The following is a 16,915-nucleotide window of genomic DNA, read 5'->3' on the forward strand; positions in this document are numbered from 1 at the left end:
GTGATCCTGCTTGAAGACTATTAACAGTTGAAATGGCATCATAAAGCAGTGCATTAGTATGATTGAGTCCTATTCAACCACAAAATAAGTAACATTTCAGGTTAATCTCATTACTCTGTCTCACCTTTTGATCTGGAGGTCGTTTTTATGTCCTTGATTTCCCCAGTTGCAGCGCGTGTGTTTTTGTTTTGCAATGTCCTAAGCTGTCTGGGTTATATTTAGATGTGACCTGCTTCAAATGACCTGACTCAGCTCAGACAACGCCTGTCACATTTAAGTATTCCTTCCCTCTTTTCTGCTCTGACACTTTAATCAGATGAGGTAATTTCCACACAACCAAAGAATAAAAGTCACATGTTTGTGGGTAAATATAAATATCACACCAGGCACATTTTATTAACCAAATATCTTAACTAATCCTACATTTTACAGGTCAGATAATGAGCCCTGAAGGTTACAGATCAGTTTTTCCACACACACTCTTTTTTTTTTTCTTTTTTTTCCTGATTACAGATTACAGACATACAGGAAGGGTATGACTGGTATTGATTTGATGATGGAAATCAATTATGGAAACTGGTTTTCATGGTTTCCTTCCATCAGTGTACAAAATGAGAATATTCTGCAACTCCACTTTCTATACATATTCAATAAAGTAATTAAATGACTTAACCCACAGATAAACTGTTGAATACCTGTTGATCCATTAATCCTATCAATACATGTAAATAATTGGTGTAAAATACAGTTTGTCATCTTTTCATGGTCATCAGATATGACCCATTTGGACGTTCAGAGGCTCCGTAGTTACCATGGAAACACCGTCATCTTCTACAACATTAATCCACCAGTAAAACCAATGGAGTTGGATCAATGACAGTGGATAAAGGCACTTGGTTTATGTTCAGTTAATAATAGATTTAGCTGAAAAAGTCCCTTTTTCCTCAGTTTTCTCTATTATTGATATAATAGAAAATACTGGGGATAATATTATAAAAAAAAAAAGAAAGAAAAATAAAAAAAATTGGTGATAAATCAGTTAAGAATGGTAGAAATAGAGAAAATTTGTTTGGGAACTGCCACAAAAGTAGCACTGGGTCTTTATGGGTTAAAAAGGAAAAAAGAAAACAGATTCCAGCAACCCAGGTAAAGCTCTGAAAAAAATAAAATAAAGTCCACTATTTAGTTGTAACCATGTATATGTATATCTATGTATATATATAAAACAAACCCCAACCTTCTCCATACAACTAATTTTCACTTTCCAAACAGCAGCTTGGGATACAACCTTGATGTATTCTAAAGCAAAATATCCCCTCAAGAGAACAAGCGCCCACTTTCTCCTGACGAACAAATTGATCCGTGGGAGTTTATGGAAACGTCTCAGACAGCGTCAGTGTGTGACACAGTGACTCAGCCTGTAGGCGGACTCTCCACCACGTCAAAAGACTTCACCAATCTGTCTGGAGTGAAACAAGCAGACTGCCAGCCCATCCTCAAGTTTCACTACACGCTTGGCCGTTACACACATACACACACACACACACCCAGAGCTCTGTAGTTGGACTGAAAACACTTCATTTCATGCACTGGATTAGAGAAACCTTGGATTTTTGCTCCATATGAGGAAGAAAGTAAGTAGAATTATATTTTTATGTGTTTTACAAAGCTTGCTAGTGTAGTTTGAAGTTATTAAAAAGTAATGTACTGATGCAGCTGTTTCCTACAGCTGAATTCATTTAACCAAGTCCACATAGTAGCAGAATATTTTAATATATAATAGTAATTCTCATGTTTTTTAATATCATATTTGCGCTTTATCAGATGGGGTCTTTGTGTTGTCAAATACAGCTGTGAAATAAATGAAAAGATTGTTTGTAGGCTGATGTGATAACACATGTAAAGCATTATAATTTTATAGATTTATTCAGAGATGAAAAGGGAACTAGATATGGGTTATAGATATTATAAACATTTTATTTGAGTAAAGTATACATCCAGTTAAAATGTGACCTTTGTTCCAATGTACTGGCTGTAGAGTTGACTCAAAAACAGGAGAACAATGCCATTTAAGTGTAATGTTGTTGCTGCACATGTTGGTATTTTTAAGACAGTTCACTGCTGTGTAAGCTGCTGGTGCATCCTTTACAAAGGGAGAGTAAAGAGACACATGGACACTTCATTCAACATATTGAGTAAGGTAGATAAGTACACGCTCTCTGACTATATTCACTTCAATCTGCAGTTAAAAATCATATATTTTACAAGAATGAAACATTCCTTTCATTCCAAAGGTCACTGTGGCCGTTCATCGTATTTGAGGTCACTGAAAGTTATCATGTTAAATCTTCAAAGTAGTTAAAACGCATTTAACGACACAGAAAGGTTCTTGTTGACTTAGCATGTCTGTGCATCTATTGTGTTTTAAAGTGTGCAACTGCAAAACAGCAAACTAATAAAAAGGGAATCTACAGTAATAAAATGAAAAAGGAAAAGCCCTGCACGATGGATCCTGTTTTATGTTCTTTTTTACTCTGCAGAATTTGTTTTACTCATTATTTGTTTTTTTTAAATTACCAAATATTCACCTATCTCTGCATCATTTTAGTATTTGTTCCAACATGCATCCTCTTCCCCTTGAAACAAAATCCATAATCAATACAGGCATGGGGATTAACCTGCAAACAATGCTAAAACACTGAGTGATGCATTAAAAGCTTTTGCATTTTTATTAACATCCTGCATGTTTTGGAAAGCCATCAGTGCCCCCAGCCCTGCCCTGTATCAGAAAATAGGGTGGGGAAATTTATACAAAACAAGGCAGTGGGAAAGGCTCTAGGAGTGTAAAAAGCATGTGGGTGTTTTACTGGTCAGATTCCTGAGAGAATATAGACAAGAGCGATGGTGAATTAAAAAGCACATGCACTGTTAAACACTAGGTCCATTAATGACTTTCATTTGATTGAAGACTCAATGCTGCAATATTAACCCATAAAGCCCCAAACATCCACCATCTACCAAAACCATCTACTGATCTAAACTGTTTAATACCTGTTGATCCACTAATCCTATTAATACATGTAAATAATTGGTGTAAAATACAGTTTTTCATCTTTTCATGGTCAACAGATATGACCCATTTGGACGTTCAGACGCTCTGTAGTTACCATGGAAACACCGTCATCTTCTACAACATTAATTCACCCGTCAAACCCATGGACTTGGGTCAATCTCAGTGGATAAACACACTTGGTTTATGTTCAGTTAATAATAGATTTTGCTGAAAAAGTCATTTTTTCTTCAGTTTTCTGTATTGTTGGTATAATAAACCTCAACTTTACTCTGAACTTTTATGAACATCTACATGATTAGTAAATTAAATGTTGGAAAATACCTGATTTTCACTGAGAAAATAACACAAAGTACAGAAGATAATATTACAATAAATGGTGATAAACCACTTAAGGATGGTTAAATGTAGAGAAATATTCATTTTGGAACTGTCACAAATGTTACACTGGGTCCTTATGGGTTAAAAGCAACAGTGTTTCCTACAATACACATATAACTTTTAATCTCTTTGTAATTTTGCAGATCTTGAAAGCACCTTGTCTCCTCTTGAGTCTGTTCACAAGTCTGAATCTCTGTTCTGGGAAATTTGGGGCACCGATAACTGATGATGTGAGCAAGCTGTCATTATTGGTGAGATTACTGAACCGCTACAGGCTTGATACATATCACTTGATTATGTACTGTATATTTACTGTATCTGAAATCCAACTACATTCATCTTTTTTGGTCAACATTTAGAAGCAGAATATCCCCTCTGATTATGAGATTCCTGTTCATTACATTCCCAAAGAAGTGGTATGTATGAAGCAGTACCAGCTGAAATACTGTCTGACAGTCAAATGGAGATGGAGGAGATCAATATTAAATGTCTGTTTTATTGGTTTTTACCTGTGCATTTCCAGGCTGGCACGTGTTGGGTGGTGTTAAATATTTATCCCTTGGAGCAAAGTCTTCGGAAACTGGCCAACATGTTTGGTGCCATCTCCTCCAACAAAGAAAACATAATGGTCTTTATTGCAATGCTGAAAAGTTTACGCTTCACCTTTGACCATGAGGAGTTGGTAGGTAAAACTACAATTTAATCACTGCACCATGACATATAACATTATATTTATAATTAGTCTCTCACTCTACTTTGATTAGTTGAACTCCTGCTGTTACACATCTATTGACTGTATTGTAATTAGTACAGAATCAGATCCCTTTATTTTCATTCAGTAAAATTACATCTGAGATGCACAGCAGAATGAAATTACAATGCAAGGTCAACACTAAAAAAACACCTGAGATAAAATAAGTAATCATGAATGTACTAAAATTATAATGAATGATATTTATGTAAAATCATATGTACACTGTTGCCCATAAAGTTGGAGTAAAAATATCTTTTCCTCTTCTCATGAAATGATTTTGACAATGTGATTTATTCCTGATAGATAAAGTGTAAATGGGACTCAGTATGTAATTATTGTACCTGGTCAAAGGTGGTTACTGATGTGTATAAATAGGAATAAAAAGGGGACTGTGTCTGAAAAGAAAATAATGTGAATGTGGCAACAACACATTTATTAAAAATATTTTACGTATAAATTGATCACAAATTGTTGCAAATACAGGAACAAAACTTAAACACGAATTGTGAAAAATGAGAAGTGCAGCTTAATGTAGGATCATTTTGTAAATTTAATGAATATCTGACTAATTAAATTGTTGTCTTCTCCCTCAGGAAACAGCGATGCAAGTCTTTCAATGTCACTATCGAGAAGGGAGTTTAATCTCAAGTCTTTACTTTGACTACATCAAAGACATCTTACACGCTGCCACACAAGGAACCTCCAGCTTCTCCTGCAAACCCCCTCCATGCCTTAATTCACATCAAACACCAGGTAAATCAGTCAATTGCATTCAATTTCTTCTCAGGGGAAGCTCAGACAATTAAAGCTTTCCAAAAGCCTGTTAGTGAGCAGATATTGATCCTGGGGTCAGGGACACGCAGCTGTGGACTGACATTAGAGAGTGAAAACATCTGAACCACAACATCATCCCTCAAAATGTCCAGGCCACCCCCAGTGATTCTTACATTAAATTTTAATGCCATCTTACTACGTCACAGGGGAACCAACATGTGCATTTTTGAGTAGAAACATTTTAGACAGCTGTAGTAACAGTCCATGTCCATAATTGATTAAGCTGACTAAACCAACAGGACCCCTTCCCCCCCTCCTTGTTCAATAAATAAAAATCAAGTGGATTAGTCAGTGAATTATCCAGTAGGACTTCCTTCTTTGCAGGTGGTCATGAGGATGGTCGTGAATACAGCTGGTCCAAGAGAACTCCCTTACTTCTGCTGCTCATCCCTGTCACAGCTTGTGTTGTCCTCATAGTGTGGCTGGTAAGCAGTTTAACTATCCATGATGATTCCATTTGCCTCTAATTAACAATTTAAAAAAGCAAAAGATAAAACAGAAAAATGATGAGGCAGGGAGTAGTTATGCTTTTCAGAAAAAATATTTTTCTTCACATTTGCTGCAATTATTGAAATGCATCTATTCACCAATATTTGCATCTATTTCTATAAGTTCAGAAAGGTTAAAGTCAATATGTTGAATTATAATTCTTCTCTCACCCATTTCCCAGTTAGTCCAAAGACACAATGAAGCATCCACGTACATTAACAACCATACATCAGTGTAATGTATTTCAAACTATAATTTAAGTTGTATTAAGAGAATTCATTTGTGGTTAATTTTCCATCGCCCTTTGGTCCCTGTTGAGAACTCTAATAAAGCCTGCATGATAATGTGTCCTCATTTTAGTGAGCACTTCCAGGAAGGCAGTTCTTGTAAAATTAACAACTGGTCATCAAATATTCAGCAGCACTCTGCAACTTCCTTATTACATTACGTAATGATGTCCGCTTCTGGGATTTATTATATGTCATTAATCCATCATGACAAACAGGATAGAATCACACTGTTCTGGCTGGCTTTGAGTTATTCTTTTGTTCTTTTCTTTCAGGTCAAGTCTGGAAAGCTCTTACCAGCATGCAACACCGAAAATAGCCAAATGGCCTCTTCAGACATGATCCCAACTGTGTCTATCTCCATCCCACTTGAAGCACTCACCCACGCTGCAGATACTCAGCCAGCAGAGGAAGCAGCCCTTGAACGTGAAAGTGGATGAACCACAATTAACATGCTGAACAGCAGCCTAACACTCTCTCTGCAGGTTGTTCTGTTATTAGCAGAAGTGGGTTGGATGTACCAATGTGGTCTGACTCTCTGCCTTTCTCTGCTTCCACACATCTGAGTGCATGGACCTGAGCGATGAGAGCAAACTCACCTGATGGGAAGGAAAAATCCCAGCACTTTGAAGAATTAACCATCTAAAAAACCAAAATAGCTCACTGACCAGCGGTGACCCCGTGTCTAGAGAGGTGTTTTCATGTTGTGGAAGTGTTTAACAGTGTTGTAACAGTATTGTCCTGGCCTGTGCAGAATATGTTTCATTCCTACTACTACCACTGGAGTCATTCCTGGAGCGCTGCCATGCTGCTCTTTAAAGCCACAAGCAAAGTAACCTTGAAGCCTCCACAGAAGCACGGGAGACCAGAGTCATTGAAACACGGTCTAGAGGACTTTAAGTGTGAGATGGGACTCCTGTTGTCAACTTGTTGCTGTGTGCTAGTGGTCACAGAGACTGCTTTGACTGTTGTTGGTAACTGTTACAGAGTCAACAAATAGTCAACACACTGAATCCCAGATGAAGACATTCATAACAACACTATCCTTATTGAAATGACAAAATATCACAACAATACCCGGAAACAAATTCATCACAAGTAAAAGAAATAAGAAAGTCTTGGCTCCTACTGGTTGTTGATGTTATTATGAGCTGTCACAAGTTTCAAACCTGCTAGTCACAAACAACATGCTGAGCAGTTCAACAAGCGTCCTACTTTGTGTATCAAAGATCTGACCAGATGGCAGATAGCCATCGCCAGAGGCACTTTGAATCCCATCATTGTATTTCAAAGCTGTTACCCAGTGATCTATAGCTGCTGCTCAACCACAGTGAGTTTGTTGAGTTTTTAAGGCCTTATTCACTGAGTCAATCATGTTCAGTCATGAGAACATGACTCCCTGAGTGTGAGCGCTGTTGTACTGTATGTGTCAGAGAGAGGGAGCGAGAGACAGGACAGGCACAGCAAGGGAAAGTGAGAGAGATACAGATAGATGGATGGATCGACGGATGAGCTCAGTGAGCAGCATAAGGAAGGCTTGTTCTCGTCACAAAAGAACTGGCCGTAGGCTGGAGGAAATGCCACTTACAAACACGACTGATGTCGGCAGATCCCTATGAATCAATGGGCTAAGAATCTTTCCAGACCGCAGGCTAAGTGGTCTCATCTACAGTGGTTGGTTAGTATTTCGATAACAATTTTCTGTACACAGATGATTTACTTCCAAAAGTCATCAATGAAATATTGAAAGTCTACTACTTATGTTTATTATTGTCTGTTTGGGACCAAATTAGTATGTTTTTTGTGAAAATGTGTATTTGTATTGTGAAGTATTTATATTTGCATATAAACCACTCAAATGTTTGATGAAAATTTCCCAAATGTAATGTGTCAAATGCAAAAACAAATTCAAAGGGCAAGATAAAACACTGTGAAGGCTCATCATAACTGTGGGGTAACGGAGTCCTTCGAAAAGAAGACTCTTCTCTTTGTTTTTTGGAGTTTATCTGCAGTGCTTTCTTTTTTCTGAAAACATGCAAAAAAAAAAAAAAATTAAGTCTAGTTTGTAATCAGTAATAAGTCATTTCTTTTTTGTCTACCTGTGACAAGTGAAACATTGGCTAATTTTTTTTGCATGTGTGTAAGTATGTCTGGGGTATGGGTTTTTGTTAGCAATGTAAAAAGGTACTGGCATATCTTAATAATCTGCTTGATATAGAGTCTGAACGTACTTTGTAGATGTCCACTTTTGATAAATTATAAAAAGAGCTAAATGATTAAACATCTTTAAGATGACAGTCTAATATGTATGATACTATATCATTATTGTTATTATCATTAAAAAGGCCTCTATTTCCAGTTTGATACTGAGCATCTGGCTAAATCTTTTGTAGATCTCAGGAGAACAGAGACTATAAATTCAAGGTGATTTACACTAAATCTCCAATGATATTACAGGGTATACCCACAAATTTTTCATGTTCTGCTTACTTATAGCAGACACCAAAACAGTACATTTTTGTAGATTTATTTGTAACAATAAAAATTGTATTCGTCCTAAAAGGCTGCTGTGCACAAGGTGAAATGGCAGATTTTTGTAGTGTTTCTATGTTTTGTTTTATTCCATTAAAAGTATATTCAGACATGTGATAAGATCAAGTATGGACCACATCTTAGTGCCCTATCTGAATCCAGGAGGAAGTTTGTTCATCTTTATATTTACATCATAACTACACAAAGACCGTGCTTTTATTTTATAGAGGAACATCCGCCGGAAGTTGTCGGACTTTTGTTTTGGAAAACCGCTAATCGGCGGTCGCCATTATTCTTCCTGGCTTGACGGTCAGACAAAAGGCGGATAAGTACTTTTTAACTGATTATTACGGGGTAAACTACAGTATTCTAAGTTTATTCCTGCATTCGGTTGGATATCTTATGACTCAGCAGTACATCCCGGGCACAAGATGGAGAAACGGTCTGACACTAAAGGTACGTAACAGCAAGCTAACGTTAGCTAGCTACAAATATGGTAGCTGCTAGAAACGGCGGTCAGAAAATAAGATACACTATGGGCACTCTAAGTTATCCATCTGCTGCTGGAAACTGGATGTAGCTGGTAACTGTAGCTCAATAATGCAGTAAGTCTAATGTAGTGGTCGTATTTATTGTATTTGTAGGCCGTACTATAATACTATCCTCCGTTAACTAGCTGTGCATCGTGGAACCGTCCAGACGGATTCAAATAAACCAGACTGTGTTCCGGGTGTCCTCGTCCACTACTGCAACCTAACTTATTAACCTTAAAAATACACACGACTGAAAATATCCGGTTCCAGTAGATGTTGTAGCTAATTGTAAACCTAATTCGTATGCAGTTTGGCGCTCATTCTCTTCACGACCACACACGCACGTAAATGCACGTACACGGGTGTAGTGCTCCAGATCCGCCGTCATCAAAGCCGTCTGTGGCTCTGCAGCGCCCCCACGGACCCCGGAACTGTCTGGAAAACGACTTCACATATCAGTGCTTGAGTGGAATCCCACTTTAAAATATGTATCTACTCATACCTGTTATCGCAGATAGAGGAACGGAGGATTTACAGAGTCGATTACTTTTACACCGTGGACAAAGTTACTAAGAGTGGTCGCAATATAATACACATTGTTTTACATTTATTTGTCAAAACTCATCAAACGTAGGATCCTATAATACAAAACCATAACCCTATGTAACATAGTCAAAATGGCAGGTGATAAACCTACAGTAAACTTAAACCGTCTAAGTAAAAGTAAGGATGAAGGATAATGATAATTATCATGACATAATACTATGTCATATGACAGCTTTTAAAAATGTAAAATTTTGATCATGCTACTTGGAGATCAGCAGCTATGATTATAACAATCGAGTGCCTTTAGGGCTTAGTTACTGACATTGTTAAATAAAACACAAAATGTTTCATTGTTTTGCCCTCTCAAATTCAAGCTTTACATATTCTGATGTTCACATAAAAGTATGACTGGATATCATTATTGTCTTGAATGTTAAACTTTTAGATTTCTGAAATGTCATGAATGTATTGCTCTGTTCGTAAAGAAGAGTATGAAGCCACAAATACTCATCTGCTGTCTTTAAACCTGAATTAAAGAATGAATGATTGTGGTAGTATAAAAATTCTTGTCGTTGGCCATGCGACGTATCACTCTACTTTCATACATGAACACTTGAGCACAGCTGTCTGATTCTGTCTTGTTCTTCGTAGGTGCCCTTCCTTTGGCCTCCCTTCGCTTGATGGCTTCCCCTCTGCAGCTGACTTACTCGTACATATGGCAGGTCATTCGGCAGAGAAATGTGAAGCAGTACGGAAAGGTGGAAGACTTTGTGACCATGGTGACGCAAACTGTTCCTGAGGTCATGAGTGTCAAGCAGACTGCCCAGCTCATCTTGGGATTGAGGGCAAGGGTGAGAGTTTGTTTTCATCTGATGTTTGCAGTACATAATTGAAGGACTACATTATCAAAGTGGGAGGATTAAGTGGATAGACATTAAAGCAAACAAGATAAATATATTCAGGAACCTAACGTATGAGTCATCCATACTTGAAAGGCAAAGTGCCAATGCAGCTCCCACGTAGAGCCTTTTAGCTCCATCTGGAAAACAAGTACTGCTGTTAACAGTTAAAATGAAAACACTTTGAAATGTGTGCAAACTCAAGGGTTACTATCACTGACAGAGGAAGGGAGGATTTAAAGTGTAGAGGCTTTCATACCGTGAACAAGGCCAATAAAGGAACATTTTTACAAAACTAGGTGTCATACAGGGCTTAACATTGGATCTGGAACATATTTCATTGGATCCAGCACCTCTATGAAAAAAATAAATAACCTAAATGAAAAAGAAAAAAAATTTAGTGTTATCTGTCATGTTAATCTTTATTCCCCATCGAAGTTGCACACAAATCTTGTGTTCACATGCATTTTAAGGTAAATTTTAAGGGAAACAGTGACATAATGGGGACAGTCTAAAACGTTTAAAAAAGCTTAATGTAGCTTAATGTCGCACAACTGCAATCAGTTATCACCAAATTTCACATCTCTTGTCATGCCCACTTTCATTTCTCCTAAAATCAAAATGAAAACCCCACTTTTATGGATGCTATATGCATTAAAAGTTTTCCTCTCCATAGGCTCACATTATAGAAAAAAGCTTAACGTTGCTTAGGACATTTTCACACAGCGTACTCGAGTCCATATCTGAGTACGCTGGACTCCAAAGTCTGCTTCATTTTAGCTTAAATTAAGCTACGTTAAGCCTTCTTTACATTAAGTGTTTTAGACTGTCCCCGTTACCTTCACCCCCATTTTGAGTCACCAGATCTACCCCCCCTGCATTCCAGCATCTTCCACTTTACAAATTAGGCTCTGGTGTCATGCACAAGAACAGAATAATGCTCCAGACATTGTCACACTTGAATATTCGGGTTGTTTGGTAATCTCTTTAGGTATCGCCACATAATTTTTCCCACAGGCCACCACTGCTTTCCATATTCCTATAGTAGAATTCATTCACATACTTACATTTGTTTCTTAAGGTTTTAGAGTATCATAGTTGGTGCTGATGCTACACTGTATTATATGTAGTATGAATACATTTTATTATCATGGTCGAGATCCTTTCATACTATGTTAAAAGATAAATGGTTTAACAAATACCTCATCCAAGTTTGTCTTGATTATATTCTGCAATCCTTCCTCCATTGTAGATCATTTTGGATTTGCTCCAGAAAGATGGTCCACCAGATTCTCGGGCTATTCAGCTGCTCATTAATAAGTTGAAAGTTTCAACATCTTCAGGGGTAAGAATCTGATTTTGTTTCGTAAGAATCTCATCAGAGCTATCACATGCCGGCTATATGTGTCAACCACAGATTATAATGTTGATAATAGTTGAATAAATAATTTTTGTTACAGAAGGATGCTGAAGTGGAGAAATCTCAAACTAACTTCATGGTCCTTGTCCAGAATCTACTTAAAAGCCCTGCTGAGAGGAAACACTTCTTTCAGGTACCCAGATATCTTAATATGGTAATTTACAGGAATAGATGTATCCATATAATTATATTATAACAACGTAAGTGCAATTACAAGCTAAGTCTCCATAATGATGCCTAAATAAACATGTATTTATTTCAAAAGGTTTCAAATCTGCACTTTTAAAAAATTATAGAGCTGTTAAACGTAGAATCGTCTCTCATTGCAGGAAGTGTTCCCTGTTCAATATGGCACAAAGTTTGATACAGCACTGCAGGCTCTGACTGCTGGATTAGTGTGCAAACTGGAGCAACTTCTTCCTGTTCCTAATCTATCTCAGGTATGTTAAATGTCAGGATATTTTACATGTGATGTAGTGTGGGGAGGAAACATAAGCTAATATGCTGCTGTACTTGTACTATAATCAGAGGCAAAACAGTCTAAGACAGGGGTCTCAAACTCATTTTCTTTCAGGGGCCACATTCAGCCCAATTTGATCTCCAGTGGGCCGGACCAGTGAAATAATAGCATAATAACTCATAAATAATGACAACTCCAAATTTTTGTCTTGTTTTAGTACAAAAAAAAACATTAAATTATGAAAATACTTATTTTTATAGACTATCCAAACAAAAAAGATGTGAATTACATGAAATAACTGAAATTTCTGAAGAAAAATAAGTGCAATTTTAACAATATTCTGCCTCAACTTATCATTTCTACATGTGCATGATGGATCAGATCTACAGACACTAAACACTTAGTAACAGGCAGAAAACTGTTAAAATTGTGCTTAATTTTCTTAAGATGTTTCAGGTTGTTCATATTTGTTCAGGTTATTTATGTTTTATTGTTAAAGGATAGGTTGTAAATGTAAATATTTTCATAATTTAATGTTATTTTTTGCAGTATAACAAAGAAAAAAAATTGAAGTTGTCATTATTTATAGGCATAATGTAAGATTATTTTTTTCACATCAAACCGAGAAGAAAATATGGAGTCATTATATTCTAACTAACATAAATTCAACAGCCTTGACTGTGGAATTTTTGCACTTTGCTAATTCATCACACGGACCGGACTTGAACCTTTGGCGGGCCGCATGTTTGAGACCCCAGGTCTAAGATGAATCTAGCTGACAGAGGAAACATTTTCTAAAGTGACTGTCACTGTCAAACATGCTTAGCTTAAGAGCATAAATACACTTTTTGCACTAAAATCATTATTCAAATTTATGCTCCTTAACCTCAGCTTGGTGCCATGATCTCAACGGAACCCTCTGTCCTGGAGGCATGTGGCGGCTTCATCCCTGATCCCGGAGACCTGAAGACTCTGCTCCTGCACCAACAGGCAAAGGGACTCATTAGTGTTAAAGGTAGAGAAGATTTGTTTGACTATACCATCACATACAGAAAGCAAAATATGGTATGTGTTGAAGAATTTTAAATTAAATGAATAATTGAAAATAAAACTAACTATTGAAAAGGACTTTTTTACATGTACAATGTACAAAAGTTCTTATTCTGAATAATATGTTTACTTACCACTGGAATTTGGAGTAATTAATATGTGAAAAATTCAATAGTGTTGGCATCTGTTTTCAAACAGCTTTAGAACAGAGGGCACATGCATCTGCATAATATCTACTTTCCACAAATTTTGTAATATGGATTTCCTGTAATTCCACGTAATTACAAAATTGTGTGTCAGCTTATACCGGACTATTTATTGAGAACAAGGTTCACAGTGAAAAAGAAACTGATGAAACCTTTTTAATTTTTGCAGCTACTATCTCCACTTCTGTGGGCGACTGTGTGCTGTCCTCACTTGCCTTCAGGCCCAAACCAGCAGAACCTCCACCACCAGAATCACCCAAACCATTAGAGGTGACCCTCAATGACACCAGTCCCACCTCTCCAAGTGACACTGAAGATTTGGGAGTGATGTCAGATGACTCTGAAAGCCCCGCAGTCCCAGCTAGTGAAACACAAGGGACAGGGCAATTTAGTAATAAAACAGCTGATGGCACTGCTGCAAAAGGAAACAGTGTTACACCGACTGAACCAGTAGTACAGGAGAAGGAATGCACACAGCAACAGCCAACTACAAATCCAAGTACAGCTACAACTACACAGAAAACACAGCCACCACCAGATAAACCAGAACCCCAACAGCTACCCCTCAAGTCAATCCCATTCAGGGTGGTTCAAGTGCCAATTAAAACTGCTTCAACTTTGCAGAATGCAAGCAGTGCAGGAACAAAAGATGGCCAAAAGCCAGTGACTCAGCGAGTCACATTGCATCAGTGGGTGTCACAGATCGCCACTAACACACTCTCTCTCCCAGCCTTGCCACCACTTCCTCCAGCCAGGCTGACTCTGGATGATGACCCCAGACCGAGCATAAGACGAAAAAAGCAAATTCGGCCTCCGGCAGACAGATTTACCTGTAGTGTGTGTGATAAGAGCTTCCCTTATCAGTCCAAGTTGATGGACCATGAGCGCATTCATACAGGAGAGAAGCCTTTCTTGTGCACTGCCTGCAACAAAAGCTTTAGAACACAGGCATTCCTGAACAATCACCTGAAGACCCACAGCACAACACGCCCCTACGCTTGTGGTCAGTGTGGGAAGTGTTTCACCAAATTACAGAGTTTGACAAAGCACATGCTTGCTCACAGTGGCCAGAAGCCCTTTTACTGTAACATCTGCAATAAAGGCTTTACGCAGTCCACATACTTCAAAAGGCACATGGAGTGTCACACCAGCCAGATGACGTTTCCCTGCAAGCACTGCAACAAAAGCTTCCCAACAGCCTTCAAGCTGTCGAACCATGAGCGCTGGCACACTAGAGATCGTCCTCACATGTGTGAACGTTGTGGAAAGAGATTCCTCGTCCCCAGCTTGTTGAAAAGACACATGGGCTACCACATCGGTGACCGTCAGTATCTCTGCTCTCAGTGCGGAAAGACCTTTGTCTATTTGTCTGATCTGAAGAGGCACCAACAAGACCACGTGCCTAAAGCAAAGATCCCCTGCCCTGTTTGCCAAAAGAAGTTCTCCAGTAAATACTGTCTGAGGGTTCACCTGAGGATCCACACCCGGGAGAGACCATACCGGTGCTCAATATGCGAGAAGACCTTCACCCAGGTTGGCAATCTGAAGGTTCACATCAGGTTACACACCAATGAGCGTCCTTTCAGCTGTGATGTGTGCGGGAAGACCTACAAATTGGCATCCCATCTGAATGTCCACAAAAGGACCCATACTTGCAAAAAGCCCTGGACGTGTGACACCTGTGGAAAGGGATTCTCTGTCCCCGGCCTCCTGAAGAAACACGAGCAGCTGCATACGCGGGAGGCCAACCCTGACTTCTCTGGTGGTAAACGGAGACACAGGGGCAAACACAAGAAACACTCACTGAAGAGGAAGTATGATGAGGACGATGAAGGCAGTGATGACTATTAATCAGTTTTAGATTTTTTTACGATTCTCTGATAAATCACTGATTGACCTACAGATCTTTATGAGAAGCTCCCATAAAGGAAACCCAGTGAAGGTGGGAATTAACAGTTTTTTTCAGTTATTTCGGTTTAATTGAGTTGGGTAAACATATTTGGAGTACATTATCTTTTTTCAGGTAATCATGCTAAAACAGCCACACTGAGTGAAATTCATTGTAAGTGGCATCCAAGAAATTGGAGCAACTTTTCTATTGAAGTTCATTATTTTACTGAAATCATATGAATGTGATTTTAATAATTAGGTGATGTAACAAATATTTAGGTAATAAAATGTACCTGAAGCTGTCAAAGGCAAGTTGTCAGTGCTTTGTAAATATTTTTTATCACATGGGGTGTGAAGTTTAAGAAGAAAAGAGGTGTATGCTTTTAACATTTCATTTCAGAAAAGGAGCATTATGTAAACAAAAGTGTTTCCATATGTGTCTGTAGATAAAATACCTGCAGTGGAATTAAAGGCTGTAGTATTAATAGGAATCTTGTGGATGTTGAACATCACCAGACGGCATACTCGAAGTCTGAATGGTAAACTTTACACCTAGACCGCTTTTGTCATAGAGTAAAATTAGACTCATGTATGTTTATTAGGAAACTAACGTTTATTAGTAGACAGTTTCCTTGCTTTGCTAATGTTGTATTAACACATTTTTACACACTGTGCTTGTGCACGGACAAAAGAAAAAACATTACGCAAATGTGTTATGAGGCAGTGCTGTACAATGTTCAGTTTCATGTCGCTTATACTTTTGTGAACAACGTACAGTAAAGACTGAAAGTCATTGTACACCTGGTCTGAATCTTTTCTTTGTTTATTACACATTTTTGTATTTTAAATAAATACTCATATGAAGTAACTTGTGTTTGTGTATTTTGTGCAAATCAGTCCTGTGAAAACACATTTCAGTAAACTAAACCTAAATATTGTTCATGTTCATATCTGAGGCTGTTTGTGACATTCAGGGTGCTTGTGCAGGTCTTGAAAGTCTTAAAAATGGAATTTTGGGTGGAAGTCTAAGTATGGAAAAAACTTTATTAGTCAAATTTTAGAGTATGATCAAAGGCACATAATCTTGTAAAATAAGAAATACATGAGGAAAGCATGTAAAAAAATTTTTTTTATATGATTTCACTAACCAGTCAGTACTGGAATGAATCTAGTCAAACTTGTGAGTTTTGCACTTTGGTCATTGTGTTTTGAAAACGTTTTGGTCAGTAAAACATAATGTGTGAATGTGAGTGAATGAATAATGGATCAATAATATACAGTGCTTTGGATACCTTGAAAAGTGCTATAGAAATGTAATCCATTATTATTATTACTGCGAATTATGCATTGATTCATCCATTCATACATTTATTAAAATGAACTTTTCTACTGCACACAACAGGTACAATGTCAAACAAAAAATAAGCATGGAAGTATAAAAGTACATAAAGTCTAGGTCTTGCACTTTTTCAAAATAGCAGTTTTGAAAAACTGACATTTTTAATTGGATAAAGAGCAAGCAACCTGGACACTGCAGACAGTATTACACTTTGGTGTGTATGTC

The 16,915-nt window shown here is 37.7% G+C and overlaps 2 protein-coding genes across 2 annotated transcripts; both read left to right on the forward strand.

The window, feature by feature from the left end:
* The first annotated feature begins 1,413 nt into the window (after positions 1 to 1,413).
* LOC115429760 (uncharacterized) lies at positions 1,414 to 8,152 on the forward strand. The gene is made up of 7 exons (XM_030149470.1): positions 1,414 to 1,634; positions 3,595 to 3,702; positions 3,811 to 3,867; positions 3,975 to 4,133; positions 4,799 to 4,958; positions 5,364 to 5,464; positions 6,091 to 8,152. Exons 1-7 carry the CDS (start codon positions 1,623 to 1,625, stop codon positions 6,253 to 6,255), a joined length of 762 nt encoding a protein of 253 aa, XP_030005330.1. The 5' UTR covers positions 1,414 to 1,622; the 3' UTR covers positions 6,256 to 8,152.
* Positions 8,153 to 8,608: 456 nt separating this feature from the next.
* Positions 8,609 to 16,215, forward strand: LOC115429751 (zinc finger protein 184). Its single transcript, XM_030149454.1, has 7 exons — positions 8,609 to 8,803; positions 10,078 to 10,277; positions 11,578 to 11,670; positions 11,786 to 11,878; positions 12,075 to 12,185; positions 13,097 to 13,220; positions 13,631 to 16,215. The coding sequence occupies exons 1-7, from the start codon at positions 8,779 to 8,781 to the stop codon at positions 15,310 to 15,312; spliced, it is 2,328 nt and encodes a 775-aa protein (XP_030005314.1). The 5' UTR covers positions 8,609 to 8,778; the 3' UTR covers positions 15,313 to 16,215.
* Positions 16,216 to 16,915: the final 700 nt, after the last annotated feature.

Source organism: Sphaeramia orbicularis, chromosome 12 (genome assembly GCF_902148855.1).
Source record: "Sphaeramia orbicularis chromosome 12, fSphaOr1.1, whole genome shotgun sequence".
NCBI classification, from domain to species: Eukaryota; Metazoa; Chordata; class Actinopteri; order Kurtiformes; family Apogonidae; genus Sphaeramia; species Sphaeramia orbicularis.

Excerpts from the sequence above, each read along its gene's own strand:
- LOC115429760 (XM_030149470.1), top strand. Across the intron at positions 3,703-3,810 it reads TGAGCAAGCTGTCATTATTG|AAGCAGAATATCCCCTCTGA; the intron begins GTGAGATTACTG and ends GTCAACATTTAG. Across the intron at positions 5,465-6,090 it reads TTGTCCTCATAGTGTGGCTG|GTCAAGTCTGGAAAGCTCTT; the intron begins GTAAGCAGTTTA and ends CTTTTCTTTCAG.
- LOC115429751 (XM_030149454.1), top strand. The coding sequence starts at position 8,779 with ATGGAGAAACGGTCTGACACTAAAG. Across the intron at positions 11,671-11,785 it reads AAGTTTCAACATCTTCAGGG|AAGGATGCTGAAGTGGAGAA; the intron begins GTAAGAATCTGA and ends TTTTTGTTACAG. Across the intron at positions 12,186-13,096 it reads CTGTTCCTAATCTATCTCAG|CTTGGTGCCATGATCTCAAC; the intron begins GTATGTTAAATG and ends CCTTAACCTCAG.